Source organism: Tachypleus tridentatus, chromosome 12, assembly GCF_004210375.1.
Source record: "Tachypleus tridentatus isolate NWPU-2018 chromosome 12, ASM421037v1, whole genome shotgun sequence".
NCBI classification, from domain to species: domain Eukaryota; kingdom Metazoa; phylum Arthropoda; class Merostomata; order Xiphosura; family Limulidae; genus Tachypleus; species Tachypleus tridentatus.
The window spans coordinates 26,402,222-26,415,178 of record NC_134836.1 but is presented as its reverse complement, the minus strand read 5'-3'; the positions used below and the strand labels follow the sequence as shown (position 1 = coordinate 26,415,178).

Below are 12,957 nucleotides of genomic sequence, written 5' to 3'. Positions count from 1 at the left end.
AACGATTCTCTTGGAGGCACAGAGAGATCTGTCTGCACTCCCACTGTAGTTGTGGAATGAAGTGCAGCAGCACATGTCCGAGACGAAGCATTGGACAGCAATTTCCGAGCCTCAGGATAAATAATGTTATGAGTCATTTTCAAATACTGCACCTCTTTTTCCTCCAACCATTTAGGGCAAGAATGAAAGTAGGAAGGGTGAGAACCATTGTAGTTAACACAATGTGGGTCTGTTTCACACTCATAGGCATGGCAGTCCTTGCCACCACAACAAGCACATATCAGGGAACCACAACATGATGTCTTCGAGCGACTGAACCTCTGACACTGGAAATATCTAAGAGGGTTTGGAATATATGGCCAAAACCTGTAATTAAGATAACCTGCCTTGGTGGTGGCAGGTGGACATGGTGATGTAAATGTTGGAATGAGGACACTGGTTGGCACTGTAATTCCATCTTTGCAAATGGAGATAAGCCTCACTGCAGAAACTCCTTGGGTGACGAAACCAGCAAGTATCTCTGACTTGGGGATGTTCTTCAAATCCCTCTCAACAACAACTCCTTGTGATTAATTCAAAGTAGCATGAGGTGTAACCTCTATAGGTATATCCCCAATCGCCTTTGAATGCAAGAGGAGTTCACTGTGTTTAGATGTGGATGTTTCCACCAATATTTCACCAGAGCAAAGCTTTTTGACTGACTTTGGAGAGCCAACATGTCTGTCTAGTCCCTTCTGAATGAGAAAGGGAGACATTTGCCCTAAAGGTTTATTTGAAAGAGAATGTAGTATACGAAAATGAGGTACAACATGTGTTACAGATGTTGAAGATTGCTGCTCAATATCTTCAAAACATGGTCTTACCTATGGACTGTTTTCACTATTTTATTTAAGAATTTATTTGGAAGATCCATAATAAAAAAAGGAATATTTCAGAGCCCACTGACCCCACCCACCATGGAGACCTACGAGGGGATGCACTACAATGCCAAGCAAGGACACTGCAGCAATGGCAGGGTTTCATGAGCACTATACCCAAACTCCAGCATCAGATACAATATCCACAACACATGTTGAGAACATCCAACACTGGTACTTGGTTAACCCTAGCCCAAGTGGACCAGCCAATTGACCAAAGGGGGGCCACCCCAAGGCTGCCCATCAACAGGAATTCAAGGCCAAAGTGGTGTGTTAGGGTTTGACCTCTCAACCACCATGATCCCCTCCTCCCCTTCAAGGGTCACCACGCATAGCAAACATGTGGGTGGATGTTTAGATCCCAGAGGAGGTAAACTGAGAGAAAATAACCTTCCCTGGAAGGACCTCTCACCACATACAGGAATCCACACCAAGGGGGTACACATTTGTGAACATTTCAACTCTATAATAGTAACAATAAAGCTGAATATAGCCTTGGACATTTTCAGAAACAACACATGTAAGAATGGAATTAGAGGGACAGTTAATGGCTGATTTGTCTCTATCTACTTTAGTTAACAGGTAAAACATATATAAAAAACACCATTAAAAATCTGACACCTATGGAAAATCTCCCAAACAAATGTAACTTGTTGAGACCAAGTTATTCCAGTTGCACTGCTTGAAACTTACAGCTATGCTAACCATAAGTGTAATTCTTCCTGTTCTTAAATAGCCATAAAAAAAATTCTATACAACTAAACTGTATTTATGGTGGAATAATGACACGATATTCTTCTTAAAAACGACAATTTTACTGAAGGTCCCAAAACATTTTTTTCAACATTTACATACACATATTGAACCACTGCTTAACCCTAGCAAAACAAGTCTTCCTGTGGTTACGGAGTTAAAGACCATGTCATTGCATTTATAGGCTTACATTAAAAATTTTATTGAGCTGCTATTGCGAGAATGCATGCCAATAAGTTGGGCCTTAAAGTGTAAGTTATAATTCAAATTTTAATATAAGAAATTCATTAATTAATTTCTTATTTAAAAAGTAAATATTAAAAAAAAATCCTGCATGTTGATTTTTGTGTGTCACATGGTATGTTGAATGCAGCATTGGTTCAAATTAGATGCTTGTGATGTCCAAACAAAACGTCTATAATTTCTTATGAATTAGAAACTCAAATTATTAATATTGACAAGCTAGAATATAAGATAAGAACCTCGTACATTTTCTATTTTCTGAGATATTATTATCTATAGTGTATCAACCATGGTTGTCCTGTCTATGCCTTACATGTTTGAAAACGCTTACATACACTTACTTCACCCTATAATTTGAATAAACAATTGAAAGCTCAGGATGTCTCCCCCCCCCCACACACTTTTCTGAGCCCCTGTAAAATATTTACATAGGAAAGTGGTGTGGTAAGGTAAGGCATTACTGAGCTTGAAAAACTATATTTTCTTAAAACCCAAGTACAGCATATATATTAAGCCTGATAAATTATGTCAGAATTCTGTATTATTAATACAGTAATTTATTATTTTTTTATTTCAAAATGTATATATAAAACCCAAAAAAAACTATTTTATTTTGTATCCTATGTCTAGCAGCAACTAAGTTAAAAGGTTGTAGCTAGAAGAGATAATTGTTTGCTTATCTTCATTATTTATTGCTCTATATTTTGAGACAAATAAGTTTAAAAATTTATTTCTAAATAGCAACAATGTATACATGTATATATACATATAAAATGTATAATAACTGAAATGTGACTACATATGTTGCAAAATATTAATCCACTAAAAACATGGCCAAAACAAGGTCACGTTATAAAGACTAAAGTACAGTTTTATTTTATTGATAATTTGACAGTTTACTGATGCATAAAAGAATATTTAATATTAAAATCAAAATTACTTCGTATGTTGTGTAGTCAATATTCAAGAATGAAAAAATGCATCAGCAAATAATTAATTCAAAAATATTAAAACTTAGTTAAAACATCTGATACATTGTGCACAAATGCCTTGTAATATTTACTGATAATTTGCAAAATGTCATGAAACTGAGTGTATATCTTGTAAAGTTACAGTAAAACTGCTTTATGGTTAACTTTTGGAATAGGTAGGCTCCACTCACCTGTAGCAGAAGGGTTAAAAATAAATTGCAATTTTAGTACCTACAAGTCAGAATAATTTTTATGATCTAGAGATTAGTTATGTTTGGTCAAGTTTTCTACATAGTCTCAACTCACAAGTAATGGACCCTAATTTATTCTGAATTGAAACAAGTGTAATATAATTTCATAAGAATTTTTTTTGTCCTAATAAACAGCAGAAATTCCAACAAAAAATGCTTTCATATGATATTACACTAAATATGAGAAGAAACAAAGCAGCAGTTAAGTACTTAGAAACCTCCTAAAATGCAAAAAAGTACTGTTTACCAAAACTAAATTACCACTGAGGTTAGTTAATTCATTTCATTTTATTCCATCAATATTATAGGCATTTCACTCCATATAGAAATATGTTAATAGCTATTGTTGAGTACTTAAGAAGGAACTCTTATACAAAAATTGAATTTAATAATTATAACTAGAAATTAGTTATTATTAAAATGGTGTTGATTTTCTTCATGTGAAACAAATACTAAAATATACAATTATTCTGTGCATGGTAACTTTTAGATTAATGCATTCTTCTACCATTATCTTATGTTAAAGTAGCACATAAACCTGTTCAAAGTGTACTTGTAATGTTTTTAAAATATGCTATTAACTCATAATGACAACTCAATAAAAATGGGTATTTTGACAGAAAAGAAAAAGGCTATGTTTCCTTATGGTTGTTTAAAATCAAATAGATGGTGAAACTGCAATTGAAATAAACAACAGCAGCAATGAATCTCATTATTAATGTAAAGGGTTAACAAACTTGAAAGTAACCCAAAATGCTCACTAGTTTATTGCTGCATCATATTAAAGTTATGACATATGAAAAATGATGTGTCATGATTAAAAATAGTTTTAAGATCATATTTATTTAATTTAAGGCCAAAACGTTTTAGCAGGCTACCTGCACAGTGTCCAATGTAAGAATAGAATCCCAAAGTTTAGAATTACAAGCCTTCAAACTTATCAATGTACAATACTGGTGGATAGATGTGACAGTATTTTATGGACGTTGATTAGCTATCTGTGCTGTACCCATCACAAGTACTGAAACCTGGGTTTTAGCATTATAAGCCTTCACTTTTACAACTGAGACAATAAGGGAATTCCAGTACAAATACACTATTATGAAATTTCCATAATTGGGACTTTCTATGGTCTTAAAATCATTCTACCAAAAACTAATAGGAAATTTGGGGTAGATGTGGTGTATTTTACCATAAAATAAATTTAAATTTGTATCAATATTTTAACACTAATTTATTATCATATTTTAAACATAGTTGCACTAGAAGAAAACACAGCTTTTACGTTTATACAAAATTTCCCAGTTTTATTGAATTATCTGTATAAATGAATGTGTGATTTGCTATCATAATCATGTATGGGCCTACTATCATTGTATATGTACTTCTTATTTTATGAACAAATACTGAATAGTGTTAAAAACTTACCAATTTCATGGTTTTTATATCTTGTTCACAAGCTGTGTTTGTGCTCTCATTAATACATGAACTATAGTTCATGATGCAGTAGACCAGTACCACAAAATTACTAATGATAAAAACACCAAGTTCATACGGACGCTCCTTGAAGACACCATGGATAACATAATAACAACAAAATACTGCAAAAGGAAAAAAAACAACAACAGAAAATAGTAAATCATTAACTGTTAAAAAGTTCCTTTTACACACACATGCAATCCATAGTTCTTGATATTCCATATTGTTTAAGATGTTACAATATTATACAAATTTATAAACAAATAGATTATACACATCTTTAACTTCATAGCTTGTTTTTTATGAAAACAAAAAGATATAGTTGATTGAAAATGTTGTCATGGCATTCTTTCATTTTGGTATGTATGGAGTATTTTGAAGATCTAAACATGAAATGTAACTTGATTGCTTATTCTCAGTGTGATAACAGAGTAAAGTAGAATAATGTTACAAGTGCCTGAATACTGAAGAAAACCATGAGAAATAAGAGATAATGGTAAAAAAATTGAATAATTACATAAAAGTAATACATTAAAAAACAAAAGTACCAACCCCCAATGGCAGGAAAAGTTGAAATTAATACATCAGTTTAAATTACTTCATGGACTTAAAAAAGGTTAAATATGTTGCTCTCTTGGTTTCATTCAGAGCCAAAACTCTAAGGTACTTATATCATGGAAAGTAATTGTTGAACATTTCAGTCACATTAAGAGTTGCCCAACAATAACACATGGTAAATCTGCATTTTTATTCTTTAAGTTACATTACATTTTGAAATGTGAACGACAGTGTAGTCCTAAAAATTTAGTGTAGAATATCCTGCTTGTGAAATACAACTTGACATAAACATTATTCATGTCTGCTCTTTCATTATTTCAAAACTGAACACCAAGTTCTGCCTATGTGCACAGCTTTTCACACACAATGCTGAAACAGCCACAATGAATAGGAGACAGCTGAATGCCCAGACAAACACTACACTTTACAATATATATATATATATGTGTGTGTGTGTGTGATTCATTATTTCTAATCATGTGAAAAAGTGCACCATACTTATGAAATTAACATGTGTACATAAGTATGATCCAATTCATTGTGAAAAACAGGTTTCCAGACTGTTTTCATTTCTAAAACTTTTATTTCTTACAAAAATACACCAGAGGTTTGGGCTTCTGAAAGATTTTACATTTAGATCCCTTCATATTAAAAAAAATTAGTTTCTCAGAATTGCCAAGATGATTTTTGAGAGAATGTGTTTTAATTTGCTGTTATTAAGAAAGAATTAACATATCAATCAATATTTTACAGCTGGAAACAGTCATATCCTATCATTGTATAGACTGAACTTTAACATGGTATTACAATATTATTTAATGGTATTTAAAGTAAACTAGTCAGTCTTATGTAGTTTTCTAAGTTTATTTTATTAAACTGTATAGTCTATTTACTTAGATATTCAAATACATGACTTTCTGAAATAGGTAAACAATGGTCTTAGAAATTCAGATATACAAATGTATAAGTATGTAAATACACAAAGTAATGGAAGTTATTAAAATTTCAGGACCATATATTTAAAGATATAATAACAATAAAAAAAATTCAACCGAGATGTTTTTTTTGACTACCTTAAGTAACATAATATAAATATTGTATTAAAATTACAAACTCTAGCATATTTTAGAAAGGGAATTTTTACCTCAGACAAATCAAGTGTAAAGCAATATCACATACACACAGCATATAACATATACAACAAAACAGGAAAAGTCCAGATGCTACAAGAAGAATGTACTTGTGAGAATGCTAATAACTGATTTTCTATACCATAGTAGACACAAAACAGACAGACCACTGTATAGTTTTCCACTTAACAAGAGAACAGTTCGTGACAATTTAAGTATATTACAACTACATATTAAAAATATGGACATAATTTAGCCTAAAATAAACTAAATTCTCCATGCAGTACAGGTCATATGATTTTGAAGTGCCATTTTCATGTACTTGAGAAATCGTGGACTTACTAGCAAACTGGCAGTACTGTTTTTCAACAAAATATAATGTTTCCTTCTTCAATACTAAAACATACAGGTTATATATGGGATTTCCATATTAAATGCATCATTCTTTGATAGATTGTTTAGGCAGAGTATTCATGATGAAACTTTGTAGAATAGATGACAACTGCCTGTTGTGGAAATACTAGTGTAGAAGACGATGTTTTAAAAGTCTTCCACCTTTCATCCTCATCCTCTATATTTGTGTCTCCACAACAGGCAGTTGCCATCCATTCTACAAAGTTTCACAAATGCATCATATAATTTTTTTTATTTGATCTTATAAAGTAAAAATAATGTGATCTGAATCATATTTGATTTAGTTAATTTTTTTTCTTTCATACATGATGGATTATAACACACAACCTTAATTTAATGAAAATTATAACTATTTCTTTTAGTCAAAGGGTTCCTCAGAATGATTACTGGTTTAAGTTAGTTCTGAGCCATTTAAGCCTAGATTAGGTTAATAAAAGGTGATCATTATGAAAATTTTCATAACATCTTTAAGCTTATTCACATGGGTCATGAGTCAAGGGCCATGTCATTTCTTTAAAAACAACTAAATATTGAATTTTGTGTGTCACATGGTATGTTGAATGCAGCATTGATTCAAATAAGATATTTGTGATGCCCAAGTACAACGTATATAATTTCTTACAAATTAGATATTCAAGTTATTAATATTGATAACCTAGAATATACTTATTGAATCAACCAATGTGGTTCCACCCATCTCTTTGATGTTTGAAAATACCTGTTAACATACACTTACTCCACCTAGTGATGTCTGTCTGACCTTCTCAGCCTTTAAAAGTACTTTAGAAGCAAACTTAATCTTTTCACGCTATCTTTCAAGTGGTAACGTAAGACATTAGTGACCTCAAAATTTAATATTTTTTTATACCCAAATACAGCTTAAATAGTATGCTTTATAAATTATACTGGAATTCTGTGGTATCAATATCATAATTTATGGTTTTATTATTTCAAAATATCTATATAAAACCTAAAAAATTCTGTTTCACATTCTCCATTTGTGAAATTTGATAAGGCTTATCAACCTGTGGCAAGCAGCAAATCCTTACAAAGATTATAACTAGAAAAGATAGTTGTTTGCTATACTTCTTTATTTACTGCTGTATGTTTTAGAAAACATAAATTTAAGAATGTATTTGCAAATAACAATAATGTATATACACGTATAATGCATTATAACTGAAATGTGACTGTCTTTTTACACAGTACTATTCCACTGACATAAAACCAAGATAGGTGACTTTGTAAAGATTAAGTCAATTTTATATTAATAGATACAGTAACAAGTGCATGTACATTACATCATTGCAACTTCTGTAATGTTAGCCAAACACAGCTGAAAAGTCAATATAATAAAAAATATATATGCAATGTCTAATTTTATGAGGTTTAAACTTGTGCTTTTCCTTATAGCAAAGCCACATGGGGCTATCTGCTGAGCCCACTGAGGAAAATCGATGGCCCATAATTTTAGTGGGCTTATGAGGTTTAAGCTATTTAGACTAAATATTCATGCTTTGTGTTATAATTTGTAGTAATTTTGGAATGAAAAAAGCACAATTTATATGTATTTCCTAATTTTTTATGATGGTTATAAGATCAGTCAGAACAACCAAATTGTACAGAGATTCAATAGTGAAAATAACAGATAAAATATAAAGTTTTCCTTAAAAAAGTGTTTAATAATTATCTAGAGGTTATAAATATTTTGCATTTGAAATATTAAAATTTTCTGATACATAAAAGTACTTTTAATCTTAAAATCAAAATTACTTTGCATGCTGTAAAGTCAACATTAAAAAAGGCACAAGAAAAACACAACTTAAAAGTCTAAAACTCAATATAAAAACTGATATTTTGCATACAAAAGCCTTGTTATAGTTATTGATAATTTCAAAATTTCATGAAGAGATAAATGCTTACTTATTTAAAAGTTATAGTATGAAAACTATAAACTATTATTAGTACAAAATGGTTATGAAATCAGTCTATGGGACCAAACTTGTGGTGAAAGAGTTGTGAAACAAAATCCAAAATGGCTATTAGTTTTTTATACCATTAATTTTCAACACAAGTGGTTTACACAAGAAAATAAATAATACAAATATATTTTGTTTACATGTATGTATATAGATAATATATATATATATATATCAGAGATACAGAAATTATTACATGTTTTCAAGTGTAATAATAGTTAGCTTTGAGTTCAATACATAAATTATAGAACAATACACAAAAGAACAAGGTTTAGAGAATAGAAAATGTTTGATATAACTTTATTAGTTTTCTACCATGATGTCACTATGATACACAATCAATATTAGTACAGTTAAAACAACAGACAAATCTCAATGATACTAAATGAATCTGCAAGGAAACATCTTACAACATTTCCTATGATGCCTCAAGTAAAAACGATTTTTATAAACCTTTTGCCTATAAAAATTAGCTAAAAGTTATTAATGGTACTGTTAATCAATTACCTCCAGTATGATCTCTACTCTGAATATTAGAAAAGTTTGTTTTTATTTCAGTTATTAAAATTATTACACTGGACCTATCCAATCAGTTTTAACATTTAAATTTTTCAACTAAAACAAAATGAAACATTTCCAATTAAACTTTTTCAATGAATAGATAAAAGGTAATAGTTTCTTAGAATTTTAGAAACACGTTATATTTGAAACAGGGTTCTCACAACAGACAAACATTAACTGTCAACAGTCGATATTCCTTTTACCAGCAAATGCTGTTCTTCCAAAAAATAAAAATACTAGTTTCATATGATAAAACATCTAATGAAGTCATGGAAACTTGCCTAGTGTTAGAAACAAGACCATGGCAAAAGTATAGTCATCAGAATCCTTCTTTAAAGCCACCAGCCTTTCAACTGTCACACCCAAAGATGCAAAAAGACCAAGCAAAGACACCACAAGATATAACCATTCCAATCTAGAAAGACTGTTCCATGTTCTTGTCTAATTAAAAAAACAACTAATTAAATATTTTATTTATTACATGCAGTAACAAAGTAACACAGAACTAACAAATTAATCTATACAACATAGAACTCTTATTAAACTGAATTCAACTAATCAAAAACTAGAAATAAAGAGAATTTGTTTACTTTTAAACTATCATTTAAAATGCAAATGATATATCTTAATAACATTTATACAAAACATGTAGAGTACTCAAATAAAACAAAATTCATATAACTGCTATTATGTTATTCTTTGAGCTATGTTCAAAACTCTTTAGAGTTACATCTTTTTTTTAGGATAAGTATTACAAATATATACACACATTTTCATAAATAGTTACTATACATGAGGAAATTTATCAGACAAAAAAGGGGAGTTGAGATAAAGAAATATAAACAAGTATACTTGTTAGATAATAAAATCTGTTAGGCTCAACTTGTTATTAAACACTACATTCTTTATTCAGTCCTTAAAAGGATCTTTTTACAGTAAAAAGTGTTTACTAGTATTTCAACAACAGCATGTCTGCCACATATATTGTTAATGACACCTTATCCAGCAGATCTCATAAGGCTGGCAGAAGTACAACAAACATACCAGTGGTTGGAATGTTATTTATATAAGCCATATGCACGAATAAGAATTATTATGAAAACCTAGAAATATACTATAAAAACATGAAACATATAGTTACAACAAAACTACTTTTCTTCTCTTTGAAAACAGCAGTAATTTTACTTGAGGTTTTGAATAAGCAAGCAAGGATTTCAGATATGTTTCAATTAATTTAAAGCTTTATGTTGAATAATATCTTCAAAATAAAATTACTTGTAACCAAAACTTTTGTCAAATATAAATGATTTACAGTGACCTCATACATACTAGCTTCCAATGTTGTTTTCAGGTGAGTAATAAAGCTTGTTTGAATGATACAATCAATTATCCATGAACATCGATTTTACGTAGAAAAATGTCACATAAAATAATTATTCCACCAAACTTGTTTTCAAGCCAATTAGTGTCATGAAAATAATCAACTAATTGAAATTAGTATTTCCAGTTATTACTATTTTTCATTATTCTAATTAAACAACTAATTATGTCATTATGATTTTTGATTAAGATAGTTTATATTCACTGATTAGTCTTAACTGACAAAAATAATGAACTAAAGTAAATTAGTTACCAATCATTAATATTTGTAATTATTTCAAATAGGATCAAATAACCAATTAGGAGATTATCATCAATTAATGAGTCTGATAATGAATCAATTAGTAAATTCCATTAGTCACCAGACATACCCAATATCATTGGATTTATCAAGTAACCATATAAATCATATGAAAAATGAAAAACTTGTAAATATCTACCCACAGGTTTTGCATGTAAATTATGTTCACATATATACATAAAATTATGTACAGTTATCCAAAAGTATGAACAAACAAATGTTACCAAATTTTTCTTACCTGAAATTGTATTTCTGACATATACTTACCTTTTTACACAGCAGCTATTCCTCACATCTTACTTTGAAATTTTGCACATATTACTTGATGCATTTCTCACCCAAAACGTGTTATAGTGTGAACTGTACCAGTACATAATGTACAACAGCTCTTATACCAATAACAGAGTAATACATCCTCCATGCACAATAAATTCCCATTAGACTTGCACTCAAAATTAACTTCATTCTTAGGTGAGGCATAAACAGAATGCACCAGTAGTGGTGAGGAATGTTGGGAAGGTGTGAGAGAGGTAAGTATCAATTGGGAATATATTTTCAGGTAAGGATAGTGTTAACTCCTAAAACAATACTTTTGTTCTCTGTATCTCAAAATGACTGGTATGGGTATTAACACTTTTATTGATAAGCAATAAAATAAGCAATTGCTTATCAATAAAAGTGTTAATACTCATACCAGCTGTTCTGATATACATTTTTATTTCAAGTGGGTTTCTCGTGATCAAGAATTACCTTTATCCTCTATACACAGTAGCCATAATCCTTCACTGATGTGAAGAAAGGGCAGTGTAATTTGCTAAAATCTAGATTACCTTTCTTCAGAGAAGAAAACTAAAGGTGGAAGCCCATGATGTGTGACATCCTATACAGGGATAACATTTGTGAGAAACCATATCCTTCCACACTGGGTATAGTCTTCACTTGGATGGATGGATGAAAGAAAAAAAGACAAAATGAGCCAATGTGTTTTAGAGATGGGAAGAGGAAGATATGACCAAATGAACACTTACACACAACAGACCAGTAGGATGTGGTGTAGTGTAATTTGAATAATGACCAGATTGTATGGTTTGGTATGTATTCTGTTGTACAATTTACACACCTTACACATAGAAACAGAGACTAAATCTCTTTCTGTCACACAAGAAAAACATTTTGCCTCATCCAGTTGGTCAAACCACTGGAAAATTGGCATACTGTATAAACAAGAGAGACATGCACAACACTAAGATGGACATTTCTGCCTTACTTCCTATGGCTTTCTGCTGCCCTGTCAGACTCTCTCTGGAGGGATCAAACAACTGGTAAGCAACTCTTCAAGTTTACTATCAAAGCAGCAAGGAACTGGTAGTGAAGGGTCTCCTGTATTTTACTCAACAACCAAGGGTGGGCAGCACTTTATGTGGAGGAGATACACTGGAGAGTTGCCTAAACCCATAAAGATCTTTCCCTGGTGAATGTGCAATGGGTTACCATGAGAGCTAACTTGAAAAGCCAGCAAGGAGCAGATATTTCCTCAGTACTGTCTTTTTCCATGATAATCAATGGAAGTTATGTTGACATAGCAAGAATCAGGGCAGATGGGTTTAATGCCTTTCATTACCCACCCCTGTCTTAAAGCAGGTTTGAGGAAGCATCTATACCCTGAGAAACAGCACCAATCATTTGATGGGTTATAAGAAGTGAATGGCAATACATTATAAACAGGTAAGGAATTAAAAAGGTACATACCAATTACAGATTGGTAAACAATGACAAGTGGAGGGAAAAAATTTCAATGGACACAAAATCACCAGATGGTGAAGGCAATTAAGAAATATGTTGGGCATAGCCTACTTTTTCAGTCTAGAAGATCTTGTCCAAGTGTCACTAACAGTGCAAGTTCAGAGAGAGAGTCAAGTGGCAGATTTGATGAAATGTGATACAGCCTTCAAGTATCTCCATTCATGAAGGAAGAGATGATCCAGATAAGCTGTTTTGGCAACTGGCGAAATGGTACTAG

At 31.1% G+C, this 12,957-nt stretch overlaps 1 protein-coding gene across 8 annotated transcripts in view; it reads right to left on the bottom strand.

The window, feature by feature from the left end:
- LOC143235368 (uncharacterized) overlaps positions 1-12,957 on the bottom strand; it is a 60,474-nt gene that overhangs the window by 34,674 nt on the left and 12,843 nt on the right. For all 8 annotated transcript variants that reach the window (XM_076473467.1, XM_076473468.1, XM_076473472.1 and 5 more), the window contains exons 3-4: positions 9,538-9,697; positions 4,564-4,736 (exon numbers count right to left, since the gene is read on the bottom strand). In XM_076473467.1, the coding sequence (XP_076329582.1) occupies positions 4,564-4,736; positions 9,538-9,697 (333 nt within the window). The remainder of the gene's footprint in view (positions 1-4,563; positions 4,737-9,537; positions 9,698-12,957) is intronic.